Below are 15869 nucleotides of genomic sequence, written 5' to 3'. Positions count from 1 at the left end.
AGCTGGAAGGGATCAATAATAAACCCTATTTTTAAGGGAGGAGATAAAACAAAGCCATCTTACTACAGATTAATAGCCCTTATTCACTCGGAAGCAAAATATTATGCATTATTAATATTGGAAGATCTAATAGAGTGGTCAAATGCTAAGAACAGGATCCCACCCCAATAAACGGGATTTCGGAAAAGGTATGGCACGTCAATCAATATGACAACAGTAGTATCAATTGCGGAAAAGAGTAAACGCCAAAAGAAGAAACTGCAACTCTGCTTTATAGATCTGAAAGCAGCTTTTTTTTTTTTTTTAATAAGATCTCTTTTTATTTTCTACAAACAAAGTAGAACAGAGGTCCGAAATGACACAGCGTTAAGTCTACAACCCATTTAGGGCCGGCCGCGTTTCACCCAATACTCCCCAAGAATATGCAAAGGCATGAAGAGACAATTGAAAACACAGCGTGTCGCCTACAACCCTTGGTGGGCCGGCTGCGTGACATTGTATATATAGCAATATTAGGGTGGTGTGCGAAGTCTTAGGGCCTTTTTAGTGCAACAACAAGAACAGTGAGAACACAGGCATGAGACCCGTCTAAAGTGGATAATGATGAAGGGATAGAAAAAGGTCAGAAGAGAGGGAAAGAAGAGAAAAGAGGGAAGTATGCAACAGTAAAAGCAACTAGGCAGGCGGACGGGTATATGCACACAGAAGTGCAAGGTGCTGAGAGCGCATATTGTGAGGCCTGTCGCAGGGGACGTCATCTAGGGCTGGTATGGTTACGCAAGAAGCATATTGGGGTCCCACGGAAGTATGGCATCTTCAAACATTTAAAACGCTCTAAGCTTGGAAGGTAGATAACGCGCATGCTCTATTTTACAGAGATATTGGACTAAGAGTCGCCAACCAGCAGTGAAGCGGGTGTCGCGTGATTGCAGTCGCGCTGTAAAAAGTTCCATGGTTATGACATGCCGTAAGCGCGTGAACCATGCAGCTATTGGGGGAGGTTCCGTTTTTTTTCAGTACAGCGCTATAAGTTGTTTAGCCGCCGCTAGCATATGTAGTGCTATAGTCCAGTCGCTGCGGGTAGGTGCCTTTAGGTTGGTTGGTTTAAGGCCCAAAAGTATCGTGGTTGCAGACTCAGGCAGGGGAAAGCCCAATACCTCCTTAATATGACTAAGAACTTCCTTCCAGAGCAGGGTCAAGAGCGGACAAGCCCACCAAATGTGAATGAAATCCCCAGAAGCATTCAAACATCTCCAGCACAATGGGGACATAGCAGGGAACATTTTGTGCAGTCGGATAGGCGTATAATACCATTGCGTCATAATTTTATATGCATTCTCCCTTTGCGGGATGCTGCCATTGACCCCAGGGATATCCCGCCAAAGGCGACTCCACTGTGACGGTGTGATTTCCGTGGTTGACGTTGATTGCCATTGACGCTGATACGAATGTGCATTTAGCATTGGAGGGTGCTGTAGGATCTGGTACGTCCGAGAAATAAGGCCTTTCGATTCATCGAAGGATCGGACCAGTCGCTCAAAGGGGGTGAATGGTCGAACAGCGGCCTGTTGTATCTCAGGTGAGGACACCCAATGCCGCAACTGGACATATTGTAGTCTCGCGTTCAGCGGAAGACAAAAGTCCCCCCTGCACTGGGCAAATGTCTTATGCGTTCCCCCCCTATACAGGTCTCCGATCACTCTGCATCCCCCCTGTAGCCAGTTGGTGAACGTTTGCGAACGCAGGGCCGGAGGGAATAGTGGGTTACCGGCAATAGGGGTATGAGGGGAGGGGAAGGTTGTTAATCCCTTACGCACTGCTACTTTGTCCCATATATCCAGAACCGTTTTAGTAGGTACTGCAATATAGGCACTGCGTGAGCGCGCCGTACGATGGTGCCACGCAAGGTCCCAGATGGAGAGTCCAGTTACCATCCGGTCAATATGGAACCAGATCTTTTCGCTTTCAAAGGCTATCCACTCCGAGACAAAGCGGAGATGCGATGCCCAATAATAATCCAAAAGATTAGGGCACGCTAGCCCCCCCTCTGTCTCGTGTGGCGACATGAGGGTCTTCTGAGAGAATCGCGGCCTACGTCTGCCCCAGATGAAGCAAGTGAGGCCCCGCTCTAGACCCTGTATTTGGTGTTGCGGGATAGGGGTTGGAAGACATTGAAATAAATATAAGATTCTAGGGAGTATCGACATTTTCACAGCGTTAAACCTGCCCAACCAGGATAAGAGTTAGGGATTTCGAGCCCCGCAGGTCCTCCAACACGGTTCTCTTGCATTCTCGCCAATTGACCTGGGTCCATGTGCCCAAGGAGGGAGTCAATTGAAGCCCTAAGTACCTGATGGATTCCGTGGCCCATTGATAAGGGGCAAGCGTTTTCAATACTGGTATCTCCTCCTTCGGGATCGTAAGATTCAAAGCCCAAAATTTGCTGTAATTAATTTTAAGGCCTGAAGCCTGCTCAAATGACTGTAGCAGATTGTGAAGCGCCGGAAGGGAGGTATGTGGACGCGATAGGGTGAGAATAAGATCATCCGCGAAGAGCGCCACCTTGTTCTGCCTGTCTCCAAGAGAAATGCCATGTATGTCCGCATTCTGTCTGATCATCTCTGCTAAGGGTTCTACCACCAGAGCAAACAACAGGGGTGACAAGGGGCAACCTTGCCGAGTACCTCTGCGTATGGAGAAAGGTTCCGTAAGTTGTCCATTAACCCGAACCCTAGCTTGCGGGGGTAGATATTGGGCCATGATCATGGATATCATGTTTCGGCCCAGTCTGATCTTTTGCAGCACCGCGCGAAGAAGACCCCAGTCTATTCGATCAAACGCCTTCTACACGTCAAGTGAGAGAAGGCAGGCTGGTATATTCCAGTGCTGTGCTTTCCCCACCAGGTGCGCAATTCTACGCACATTGTCCGCTCCCTGTCTATTGCGAATGAAGCCAACTTGATCCGGCTCCACAAGGCCAGGCATGTGGGGGTCCAAGCGTCTGGCGGGCATTTTAGTGTAGATTTTGAGGTCCGTATTCAGCAAAGCGATGGGACGATACGAGGCACATACCGTGGCATCTTTTCCCGGGTTGGGTATAAGAGCTATTTCAGCCATACCCCTGGAGGGCGTCGGTCCTTCCGTGTCCGATAAAGAATTGTAGAGTCGCAAGAGGTGTGGTTGGAGTTGTGGTAGCAACATACGGTAGAATACCAGTGGCAGGCCATCTTGTCCTGGCGTCTTCCCAAGAGGGAGATCTTTCAGTGCTGCCATCAATTCCTCCGCCGTAAGGGGATCTTCCAATTGTTTGGCATGATGTGGGTGAATTGGAGTCCAGGGGCATTGATTCAAAATAGCATCAATATGGGCTGGGGAGGGCAGTTCCGCCGCATAAAGGGCCTCACATTTAGCTCGCTCCATGATGGCCCAGTCTCCATCCGACGCTCGGATATTTGCTTTATGAGCCTTCGCTGCACGTGCCCTCAGGTGCTTCGCCAACAATCTGCCCACCTTGTCCCCCCCCTCGAAATATCTTTGTTTTAAGGCTAGCAGGGATCGCTCAGCTTTATTGGTGCGCAGGGCACAGAGCTGACCCCGAAGGTTAGCAAGCAGCCGCCGAATCGCGAGCGATGAGTGGGCCTGATCTTGCTTCTCCAGCGTCTTAATGTCCTTGGAAAGGCTATCTTCCAGACGGCGGGCTTCCCGCGCCCGTGCGATCGACAAAGATGTGATGTGGCCGTGGATTGTAACCTTAAAGGCATCCCACACCACAGAGAAGGGAGTCAATAGCGGCCCGTATGCTCTCCACATCAGTCTATCGCGCAGGACATGCAGCTGCAAGCGCCACCGCGGAAGGCGGGTAGAGCAAGCGGCCGAATCCTGTAAGAGAAACTCCATATGAGCGTGGTCAGATAGCGATATATCAGACATAGACGCCCCCAACTTGTCCCTCATGAGGTCGTGCGAAATAAAAAGATAGTCAATACGCAAGTACGAACGGTGAAAGTGGGAGTAGTACGAGTGCACCCGCACCTCCGGAGAGTAATATCGCCATACATCTCGCAGGCCAAGATCTGTTATCTGTTTCCGGAGTGCAGAGGACATGGCCCCCGTCCCGTTGGAGGAAGCTTCACTACGGTCCATCGCAGGATCTCACACCAGGTTAAAGTCTCCTCCCAAAATTAGAGAGGAATCGCCACATGGCACATGTTCCAGTAGAAGTGTTCGTAGAGTCCTGCATCTGGTTCGGTGCATAGACATTGCACAATGTAAGTAAGTGTCTCCCCACCCTAACCCCTGCCCTGATGAAGCGTCCATATGGACTGCGAAAGACTTTGAGGTCCCCTTGCCTGATACCAGATCTGCATAAAATAGCCACTCCAGCCGTTTTAGTAGTTGCTGTGGCCCAGAATTGGAGGGGATAGCTTGGGTGCGCCATGCGGGGGGTATCGACATGCAGCAGGTGGGTCTCTTGCAAAAAGATAATGTCTGGGCTATGTTGCCGTAGGTAATGCCACACCTGTTGCCGCTGATTTTGAGAGTTCAGCCCCTTGACATTAAAGGTTAGTACCTTTAAGGGACCGGGAAGAGCCATAAATATAACAGATCCCTAGTTAGTCTATCATGCCACCTCATCAAGTGTATCAGGGGATGTAAAGGAGATACAGGAGTGTGCGGTCCCTGGCAACAAGCGCGCGTTGCAGCCTTGGGGTCATCCGTCCGCCATACCTAGTGAACAAGAAAGAGGGAGAGAAAAGGTGCAGACAAGTGGGAAGACAGAAAATATGAAGATATGCAACCAACCGGGCCACATTGTCCTGTTCCAGTCGCGGGCTGGTCTACACCCTAAGGTTCGGATAAGCCCAGAGACGTCACTCTCTCAGGAACAGAGGGGGGTGTGTCGTCCGCTGCTCTCTATATATTTCTGGCAGAGTGCTCCGGCACCAGCTACATTGCGAAAAAGGAGATGGGGGATATATGAGCCGTTGATCAGGGGGGTGGAGAATCCGGACCTGACTCTGACTTGTCCCCTTCCAAGGACCGAAGATGCTCTATAATGTCCTGTTTAGCCTGCAAGGACGCTTGTTCAGTGAAGGGCGGTGAGTGTCTGCGCCGGTGCACGATCGACCAGGTCGGCTTGGCAGGCACCCGTGTAGAAGGCGAAGGGCGAGTGGGGCTGGTAGGCCGTGAGGAAGAAAGTCGGAGCAGTTGAGCCGCATCACTGTAGGACCAAATCACCCTGCACTTGGACTCCCATGTAAAAATAAGGGCGAATGGGTGGCCCCACTGGTACGGGATGTTCATGCTCCGCAATTTGTCCGTACCGGTTTAAAGTCACGGCGGTGGAGCAGGGTAGTGGGTGCCAGGTCCTGGAAAATCTGGATTTTGTGTCCCTCGTATGTGAGATCTGGCTTGGCTCGTGCTGATCGAAGGATAGCTTCTTTTTCAGTAAAAAAGTGGACCCTGGGTAAAATATCCGGAAGGAGGCCCGACCTGCCCGCGGGCCCAGAGTCTCGATGAGCTCGATCCAAACTTGGCGGGGAGGCATCATCATCTCCCCACATCTCGTGTAGTAGCCGCGCCACGTAGGTCATAATGTCCTTCCCTTCCGCTCCAAGAGGAACCCCCCGAATGCGGAGATTATTCAGGCGGCTTCGATTTTCCAGGTCTTCCTGCTTTAGTTGTAATTCTATGTGTTGGTCTTACAGGACGGCTAAGCGCTGCCAAAGCTGCTACTGGTCTTCTGTACGGGCATCAACCGTCTTCTCCAGCCCATCTACACGCTCGCCTAAATCCGTGACTTCTCTACTGAGCTCCCGAACACAGGAGTGCACTTCGGTCTGCAGGGAGCCAATCTCGGACTTCAATTCTGACATGAAGGAAGACATAAAAGCCTGCGTCATCGGCGGTGAGTCCCCCCCAGCCTGCGGGTCCCCTCAGCAGGTGCAGACGAGCCCACCTTGCCCCACATCGCCGCCACCGAATTGTCCTTGGTTGTCGGCCCTGGAGCATCTTTGCCTCTGTTAGTGCGCCTAAATCCGTGACTTCTCTCCTGAGCTCCCGAACACAGGAGTGCACTTCGGTCTGCAGGGAGCCAATCTCGGACTTCAATTCTGACATGAAGGAAGCCATAAAAGCCTGCGTCATCGGCGGTGAGTCCCCCCCAGCCTGCGGGCCCCCTCAGCAGGTGCAGACGAGCCCACCTTGCCCCACATCGCCGCCACCGAATTGTCCTTGGTTGTCGGCCCTGGAGCATCTTTGCCTCTGTTAGTGCGCCTAAATCCGTGACTTCTCTCCTGAGCTCCCGAACACAGGAGTGCACTTCGGTCTGCAGGGAGCCAATCTCGGACTTCAATTCTGACATGAAGGAAGCCATAAAAGCCTGCGTCATCGGCGGTGAGTCCCCCCCAGCCTGCGGGCCCCCTCAGCAGGTGCAGACGAGCCCACCTTGCCCCACATCGCCGCCACCGAATTGTCCTTTGTTGTCGGCCCTGGAGCGTCTTTGCCTCTGTTAGTGCGTGTCATTTTTCGGCTGAGGTTATTAAATCGGCTTCTAGTCCCTGAGGGTAGTAAGAGACCACCCGCAGTGCCTGCAAATCACGGGTCCCAGTGGGAGCACCGCCCCCCACCAAAGGGCCCCCCAGAGGCAACCGGCCCCACCGCAGGCCCAGGTGAACCAGACAGTTCAGGGTAGGAGGTCCCAACACTCAGGCTGTCGCAACAGTTCCACAGCTCACATCCGTGCACAAGTCCAGCATCCCCCGTCGACCCTGCAGCGCTCCCTCATGGCTCATGACAGCCCCGCGGTAAAATGTGGTCGGGCCCCCAGGACGCAGCACAACGCCCCAGCCGCGTCTCGCAAAATTCGCCCAGGGGGGGCTCAAGGGCACGCAAGGTAGGCGTTGTGTGTGTGGTGTGGCAGCCCCTCTTATGGCCTACCAGCAGGGCGGGAGGGGCCCATGGTTTTACAAAAAGCGCAGGCGAGGTCACAGGGAGTGAGTTGACATCAACATCTGTACTGCCTGGTGTCGCATCATAGAGATAGTCAGCAGGATATCAACGGAAAGACTGGCAAGCGGCAGGGCTCCCCGATAGCCGCTTGGCCCAGCCTAGTCTGCAGCGTGCCAGCTCAGCCCCAGGCCAGGCGCAGAATGAGAGGGCCCCACAGGGCTATGAGAACACAGGGGCGCACCAACAGGAAGGGACCCCACCTTCTGCACCCTCTCACTTGCCGTGAGGTCGCGCTACTGATGCCTAGCAGCAGATCACTCGGGGAAGGTGTTCCCTTCGCGTCAGCCCACCTCCAGCAGACTCTCGGGCCTTCCTCCCATCCCGCGTCAGCTCCAGAGGGACAGGGGAGGTTCAAGGTGTTGGGCCCGGTGGTGTAAAAGGCTGCAGCGCTGCACAGGGCAATGCGAGTGCTCGCCCCCCCGGGGCCCCAACAAGGCTCGCAACGTTGCTCCAAGGTTGCACGCCCCACTGGGCCCCAGGTACTCACAGTCGCCTCAGATGGGATGCAGGCAAAATAGCACCCGCCACAGGAGCCGGCCCCTGACGGCCCCTGAAGGCCCGAGAAACACCTGGACTGTCGTGATCGTCGCCGTCGCCCCACAGCCAAGATCAAACACCGCCGACGCTCCTTACATTATCCGGAGGTCCCGCCGGACCTGGTAGAGCAGCCAGCCAGGCGTCAAGCCTGAAGCCGCTTCCCCGGCCCAGCAGGCAAAATGGCAGCTCAGGATCCTCCACAGAGGCGCCGACTCCTCACCCGCTCCGGGCCAGCTGGGCTCGCCCTCCCGTCCAACAAAGGCGTCCCCGCTGCTCCGCCGTCACTGCTGAAGTTGCGGAGCATCAGGAGGTCCCGGAGGGATCAGAAACAGCTGATGTCGTATCACACGGAACCCCCGCTCCGGGTGCCGCAAAATGGCGGGCGCTCCGATCACCGGCCAGGGCGCTGCAGCCTCGCCACTGCTGCCGCCGCTCTTGCAGGTCCCTCTGCTCAGCCAAGGGAGCCCCTCGCCATCCGCTGCCAAAGCACCCCCAGGGTCGGTATCAGTGGGCCCCCAGCTCTGCAGAAATAGCTTTATTTAGCAGCGGCCCGCCGGAGCACTCCGAGCGCGCATCCTAAAGCATTGCCAGCAAGACCACGCCCCCCTGAAAGCAGCTTTTGATCGGGTGGATCGACCACTCCTATGGGTTAAATTAAGACGTTGGGTATTCAAGAAAAAACGTTAAGAGCAATTGAATTGCTATATACAGAAACATGGATTCAAATTAAGGTAGGGGATGGGACCAAAATATCAAAGAAAATACCAACCGCAAGAGGTCTTAAGCAAGGGTGTGTGCTAGCGCCACACCTGTTTAACCTCTTTACGGCGGATTTATCCACCCACCTGGATCAAGTCAATTTGCATGCTCCAAGGTTAGGCCCACTAACGATATTCCATCTATTATATGCTGATGATATTGTGCTGCGGAGTCACACAGAAATTGGACTTCAAAGACTGATAAAAGAAACTGCGGCATATTCAAAACTCAATAAACTGGAAATTAACATTACCAAGACAAAAACCATGCGTATTGGGAATAATCCCCATGCCGCACTAAAGATCAAGCTGGATAATGTAACTATAGAAGAAATCAGTGTTTACAAATATTTAGGTTTTAATTTTGATAAAAAAATTTACTTTCATGCTCACCAACAGGATATGGTTAGGAAACATAATGATCTAATACATTCATTCAGATTACTTGGAAAAAAATAGATGGCCCCACTTATCAACCATTCCTCTCTGTTATCAAAGCAAAACTGCTTCCATCTCCAATATACGCAATTACGGTGATGCATGGAAAGGACTCCAAAAAATGTTGGATAGATTACAAATCAAAACATACATACGAGTCTTTTGTCTGCCCTGTAATGCTTCTCCCGCTCAAATTCGTTTGGAATTCGGATTGACACAGCAAAACATAGCAAGAAGATATCACTTCATCAAATCCATGCATAAAATACGAAACAATCAGTTCAGCAATTTAATCAGGGCTCTATGGGAATCGGTAAATAATGATGTGAATTCAAGTTACAACAAATACTTGGCATCTTACAACTAACCAATGCGGGTGACTTATGGGGCTTAAATTTATCGCATCCTACTTTCTGCCAAGCCATGAACAAAACTGGAAAAATTATTTCGCTAGTTGAGGACAAAAGCATATTTTCGCGGCGATCCGATACCTGGATGACAATTCAAACCTACGTCACATTGCAACCGGCAACTTATTTACACCTAACCTATCCGGTGTATTTCAAGAAAAAACTATTGGCTATGCGCTTAGGTGATCGGCCGTCTTTGTCAGACAAACCAGCATGGCGATATAAAGGATCAAAAACATGCAGACTATGTGATGCTTCAAACGAGGATTTTGTGCATTTGGTCACCATATGTCCCAAACTGAACAATGCACGTCGTACACTTTTAAAACGCTTATTTAATGAGAGAGGGATACGTACGTGCAGAATACCCATCGTGAGAAGTCTGGCCCCTTCAGGTCCTCAGCTAAACTGCAAACTTCTGAAGTTTTTACAATTTCACAATAAAGCAGTCAAACAGAATTGCAAGCTGCATACTATAGCATGACGAATTTTCCTCGCATTATGAGCACAATAAATGTATATGCTGTTAAAACAGTAGTAGGATGTTGACATTTGGAGTTGTGGAATTTTATACTGATGTATACGCCACTTTATAGCAACTGTGAAGAGTATCCACATTAATGAATGAATTAATTTTACAATGTTATGTTTTAAATGAGACAATGAGATTTTCCTGAGTCGTAGCAATATTAATTCATGTTTTTAAGATAAGTGATTATTTTAAAAAGGATTTCTTTTATATGTACATTGTGATGGTTTTTATTAACTAATAACAGTAAACTCTCATTTCATTTACATTCGCCATTAGCATGTCTTTAACTGAGAGCTCCCTGCGACTCATATTGAACGACATGACCTTTAAAATAAGTGGTTAGAAGTGTGTGTGGTGTGACATACCAAGATTGGTGTATGAACTCCAGAGGAGCGCTTTTGTTCTACATGCTGGAAGAGATCCCAGTCCCACTCTGTGGGGCCGATTCACAGAACTACTCTGAGACAAAATCCTAAACTTACTAGTTTTGGTATTCACAGAAGGCATTTAGTAGTAGTAAAGTTAGGATTTTGTCTTAAGTTTGACTTAAGTTTGACTTAAGTTTGACTTAAGTTTGACTTAAGACAGACTTAAGACAGGCTTAAGACAGGCTTAAGACAGGCTTAAGACAGGCTTAAGGTAAACTTAAGACAGACTTAAGACAGACTTAAGACAAATTTAGGACATACTTAAGACAGACTTAAGACAGACTTAAGACAAAATTCTAACTTTACTACTACTAAATGCTTTCTGTGAATACCAAAAGTAGTAAGTTTAGGATTTTGTCTCAGATTAGTTCTGTGACTCGGGCCCTGTTACACTATGACCCACTGGACCATTCTGTAGGTCACAGGTGAAATAAAAGTCCTGAATCTATCAGTATGGGCATTAGATGCGGCAGCAGATATTTCCCTGTATCTCCAAATGGACTCGTTAAATGTAAGCGGGATATGATTTACTTAGGCCCTCAGGTTTCCAGGTTTGAAGATGGCAGATACTGGCATTTTTAACATTATTACCCATCCTTCTGGGTTTCCAGAGGGTCCCTATACGTGACTTTGTGCTGGAATGTAGCATTACCAATGGATAGTCATTCCCTGTGAAGCTAGAGATGCCAGAAAACCCATCTTCCATCTGATTAGTCACGCTCATTAGTGATTTCAGTCTGGCCTTGCAAAATTAGAAGTGATAATGTATAAGGGTGTAAATGTATACACTAGCCAGATTGGCACCCAAGTGGGAGCGTGGTCAACAAGGAGTTTCTACAGAGTCTGCTGTCAGCGAGGGCAGGTCTTCCAAGTTTGTGTGGGCCTGTTTCAATGCTCCCTTTTTCACTACATCTTATACACATCTGCCTTCTTCTGGACCTCTCTGTCCAAGCTGTGCACAGGATCCCCACCGGTTACAGCTGGGCAGCACCCCCAAGAGGGACCCAAGCTGTTATCTGGGCAGTGTTACAAGCTTGTGGCATGCACTACATGGATCAGTGCTCAGTCCCGCTCACCTTGGCAGGGGGGCATCTCAAAAGCAATGCAAGAATGCCGGGTTCGGCTGGGTGCCCTCAATTGATGTCTGCACCAATGTTTAGCTTCTAGGTGGAACATGGATCAAAACTGACACTGAAGACCAGTTTTAAACATACCACGGATGCACTGAATAAAAAATGGACACCTTTTATTACAAGTAGTGTACAGATGTATGCTTAATTAATTTCAACTGAGTGCAACTTGGTATATATTTTACATAAATTATTTTACTCTGGAAAGTAGAACAAACGGTGCTTTCATGCAAAACAAGAGAAAAACTTTATGTTTTAACATTTAACGGGGAAGAGGATGTAGCCTAGAGCGGTCGACCTCGAAGCTGGGGAACGGGTTTGATTCTCGGCAACGACGCTCAATATCCTGTGATTCTGGGCAAATCACTTAATCTCCCCGTGCCAACCAAAAATGAATGTGTCCTTCTGTAACGAAACTGGTGCTCGTGTAAAGCGCTCTGATACCCGATATCTCGGGTCTAGTTCGCGCTATATAAAACTTTAAAATAAAAAAATAAATAGTTTTGTCTCTAAAGAAATATATGTATGTGCTTCAATAGTGGGATCCCTTTTGTATCAAAGTGTTTCAAAATGTTACTTGCACAGAATGTTTCATATAATTTGCCTTTAACCTCTCAAAAACCACATGTGAATTTAGTGCCACATAATACAGCTTTACCTTGTTATATAATTTGGCTGACACTAATATACAACTGAATTGTTTATTGCAGCATACTTCCAGTGGGACTGGCTACTTACCTAGGGAACATTTTCTGAAGCAATTCTGCTATCGTATTGCATTTTACACCACATTAATGGTTTTTAGGTCGAGCCTAGTGCCGCGCTCATGCGCTGCCTCTAAGAGATGACCTTTAGGAATCGGTCAGCTCTTTTCAAGCACTCGTGCTTGTGCTGGCATCCACCTTGCTGGAGTGAGCAGCGGCGCACAGGGGCCATCTGTTTTCAATTAGCGTGGACGCGCACGCTTGTTTTTTATCCTTTGTTGTGGCTATTGAGCTGCGCTTGCATGTCTCTGATAGCAGCCTTTGCTTTTGAGCAGAGTCAGTTGCAGCCTTTCTGTTATGTGCGATGCACTGATATAGGCATTTTGGCAATAAAAACATTAGCAGTTTTTGAAATTTTTTAACGTTGCACGTATAACGTGTAGATTCCAGTTACAGATTTAAGTTTTTTATGCATGCGTTGTGATTGACTTCTGGAGTTGTTTAACGCTCCTATGTGATACGGGCACAAAATTAATGTTATTTATACTTGGCTGCCCTTGATAGCCCCGGCTATGATGTCATCTTTCACGTGAAAGGTCAAGCAGAGAAACTGCACAGTTTTAGTTGAGAGAAAGTCGCCGGGATGAAAGGGATCCCGTGTGCAGCAGTTCGCTGTAACAGGGCCATATATCCTGCTCAGTTTATGAAGAGGGCAGCTCCCAGGCAGTTAGAGAGCTAAAGGCCGCACGCATCCATCATTGTTATCTTGTTGAGAGGTACACAGGGTTGGCCAGGATACCTCTGTGAATTGCTGTCAGCTTTATCAGACAGCCCAGCGCGGGGGCTCCGGATCTCAGCGGTGCAGTAATGGGACCTCACCCTGGCTGAGAGAGATTGTGAATGCCTCTTTCTCATTGTCTGGGAGGCTGTCGCAAAAGTCATTTTAAATGAAATTTCCATTTGTGACATTTTAAAAAACGAAATCATAAAGAGGCATCTTTGTGCAAGAGGAGGAAATTGGAGTCATTTTGGCTGTGGGGTGGTATTTCGAGAAATAAAAACCCATCTGACAAGCGTTTATTTCATGCATTGAACATTATTTGAGCTAACGGCGGTTTTCTCATACAATTTCCTTGAATTAAAATACCATCAATGTGATCAGACTGTCTGTTGCTGATTTTGACCTGCCTGCCCGCCTCTAAATGCAGTTCACTCCACCCTGGCTTGGATGTCGGGAATGTTTCTTGTCTCTGATGAGATTTTCTTTAGAAATTTATGACACCCTTCTGCAGCTCTGCTGAATCCCTTATCAGGACATTTATCACTAGCTCACTCAACAAGTATTTGCAATGCAACCGGCCTCGTCTTTGGGACCTTATATGTATTTAGCTATGCAGCACATTAGCCTGGGTGCTGAAACATCTACTGTTGTTTAACATGGAGGGAAAGTAAGCACCAAACTGCGTGACACACCAGGTATTATTTTTGTTTTATAAAACATAAATAAAAGGCATTGTCGATTACAATGCCAATAGCTTAAACTCACGTAAATGCAAGACCTATTGCATTGCAAATGCTTGTTTTCATAATCAGAACATTCAACAAAATCAAATCTGCTTGCAATGATAAAAGCGTGTAAACCTTCCTACCTTATATTTGTCTGCAGCTCCAAATTCGAGAATGTCAAAGTTTGGTTTCATTTCTTCACTGCCTGAAACTGTAGCTGCCAAATCATTTAGTATCTGTAGGCACCAGTTGGTTCCTGAAAGCAATAGCCGAGACTTAAGACAACACTTTAGTCATATTTTCAGACAGTGCTTAATAAAGACACTAAAAACTGCCAGGGCCCAAAGATTTCCTTATGAGGCCTTCCCCACTGACAGTGCCACCCGCTGCAACTACCTATTGCGCACCGATCGCTTTGTCCCTTTCTACGACTTACATACTGCACTGCTTTGAGACCTACTTGGTTTGCACAGAGTTTACGAAATGCCAGGAAAGATACTGCATTTACAATCTGTTTCTAGAATGAGTAGCTTGTAGTGTGAGTAGCTTGTCCAGCACTGGTTTCAATTTGCATTCTGCATTTTGTTGCTCATGAATTATATTAGAAAACAAACTTCATTAGAAACCACAACTACAGGGAGCATGCATGCTTTAAAGTTCAATAAAGAACGTGTTACTCAGTAGGTTGCTTGCAGATGGTCAGTTTGAGGGCATCTATGTTTTATAGATCTAATTCTAACGCTGCCCAGGCTAATAGTGGACTAGCTGGGCAGTTCCACCGTGCAACAGGGAGGGAGCATGCAGGACGCACAGTGAAAGCTTTGCCCGCCCTGGCAGAAGTAATGCAGTGAGAGGGGAACCAGTGGCTCTTCCTGAATGGGGTGTGTGTGCCGTAGAATGGACGCAGCTATTTTGCCACTCATGCCGTTGTCCCTTTGCTGTGTTTGCAGCGCCATCCTTGAAATAAAAATGTATGAGGGACACTGCCACCTAAATGGCAACAAAGTTACACTAATTAAGTAGCAAAAGAAGCATCAGGCAAGCTGTCTAAAATTCCCGCCCCCTTATATCAGCAGGTGCCCTCTGCACAATAAATCCTTCTGTGCTCTGTAGGAATTGTTGTTGCCACCCTCTATACACGGCATAACATGAAGTGTTGCATCACATGCCTTGTATAGATGCCACTTATACTCGTATAACTACAAATGCATTCTACTTTTAAATTCAGCAGTTCTGCACTCATACCATAAGCATGGCTGCCACGTGGTTCTCACACAACTACAAATGTATTCTGCTTTTAAATTCAGCAGTTCTGCACTCAAACCATCAGCATGGCTGCCACGTGGTTCCCTGCTACGCGTGACACCTTCTTCCAGCCCTATCATCGAATAGCGCTTTGCATTCTGGGAAATACTTTTGTCTAAAAGTTTAGTAAAAACAAACGGATTTAGGCTAGAAAGCCGGGACTGTCTTTCATCGACAAGTTGCCCACGAGGCAGGGTCCTTTGACAGCTCTATAGCACACCTGCTCACTTACCGCATTTTGGGTAGGAAACCAGCATCATGTCATCCCTCCTGGAAACAAAGTCTTGCAGGGCTTGGAATGTGTCCGAGCTGCATCTCATTTTTGGGTACGAAATTCCCCTGTAGGTGAAGAGCAACTCTTGGGAAGAGTCCTTTCCGTGTTCTGTGTCCGCCATCCTGAAGCGTCTGTGACTTTGCTCAGTTCTGCTTCGAGAAAGCGGCGTTACTTCTGGCAGGGAGGGCGGGAGAGGGCTCTACTCTTTCCCAGTGAGAAAACTGATGTGCCAGTAGCAAGAGAAACTGATCCTTTCGTCCTACGGCCCCTTCCTGCCCTCCTTTACTGCTCCACGAGTCCGCACACTGGCCCCGCCCATTGCGTGTAGAAAATACAGGGGGAAAGCATCGCGTGCGGAGAACACGAAAAACCTGCAGGCGAGCTGCAGACTGACCGGTTGTCAAGAGAGCCTCGGGAATAAACCAGTCCTCGAAAGCATATTAGCGGCATCCTGGGCATAGAAAGAAGCAGGCCCGGTTCTAGCGGGTGGGCCACGTGGACCAGGCCCACCCAAACATGAGCCTGGCCCACCCAAACATGAGCCTTGGGCGTCGGATTGGCAAGGTGAGCTCAGGGCCTGTAGTGTCGCGGTCTAGTGGACGCGCGCACTACGTGGTGACGCAAAGGCGCGTAGCGGACGTTGGACGCTACAGCGCATGCGCGAGGAACAACGGCGCGAACGAGAGACGCGATCGGAGCGTGTTGCCCGGCGCTCTCTCCACTGGTGCATACAAAGTGTAATAAAGGCGCAATTACCAAATAGAACGTCTCCAGGGTGTCTGTGGGGGAAAGTACGTATTGCCTGGCACCCTACAACATTACAGTGGCGACGAGAC

The 15869-nt window shown here is 48.7% G+C and overlaps 1 protein-coding gene across 1 annotated transcript in view; it reads right to left on the bottom strand.

The window, feature by feature from the left end:
- Positions 1-15289, bottom strand: part of SULT6B1 (sulfotransferase family 6B member 1) — a 126977-nt gene extending 111688 nt beyond the window's left edge. Inside the window, exons 1-2 of the mRNA XM_085640805.1 lie at positions 14992-15289; positions 13598-13710 (exon numbers count right to left, since the gene is read on the bottom strand). Of these exons, the coding sequence (XP_085496931.1) occupies positions 13598-13710; positions 14992-15154 (276 nt within the window). The 5' untranslated portion in view covers positions 15155-15289. The remainder of the gene's footprint in view (positions 1-13597; positions 13711-14991) is intronic.
- Positions 15290-15869: the final 580 nt, after the last annotated feature.

The sequence above is a fragment of the Triturus cristatus genome, chromosome 2_1, assembly GCF_964204655.1.
Source record: "Triturus cristatus chromosome 2_1, aTriCri1.1, whole genome shotgun sequence".
In the NCBI taxonomy this organism is placed as follows: domain Eukaryota; kingdom Metazoa; phylum Chordata; class Amphibia; order Caudata; family Salamandridae; genus Triturus; species Triturus cristatus.
This window is presented reverse-complemented; position numbering and strand designations above follow the sequence as displayed.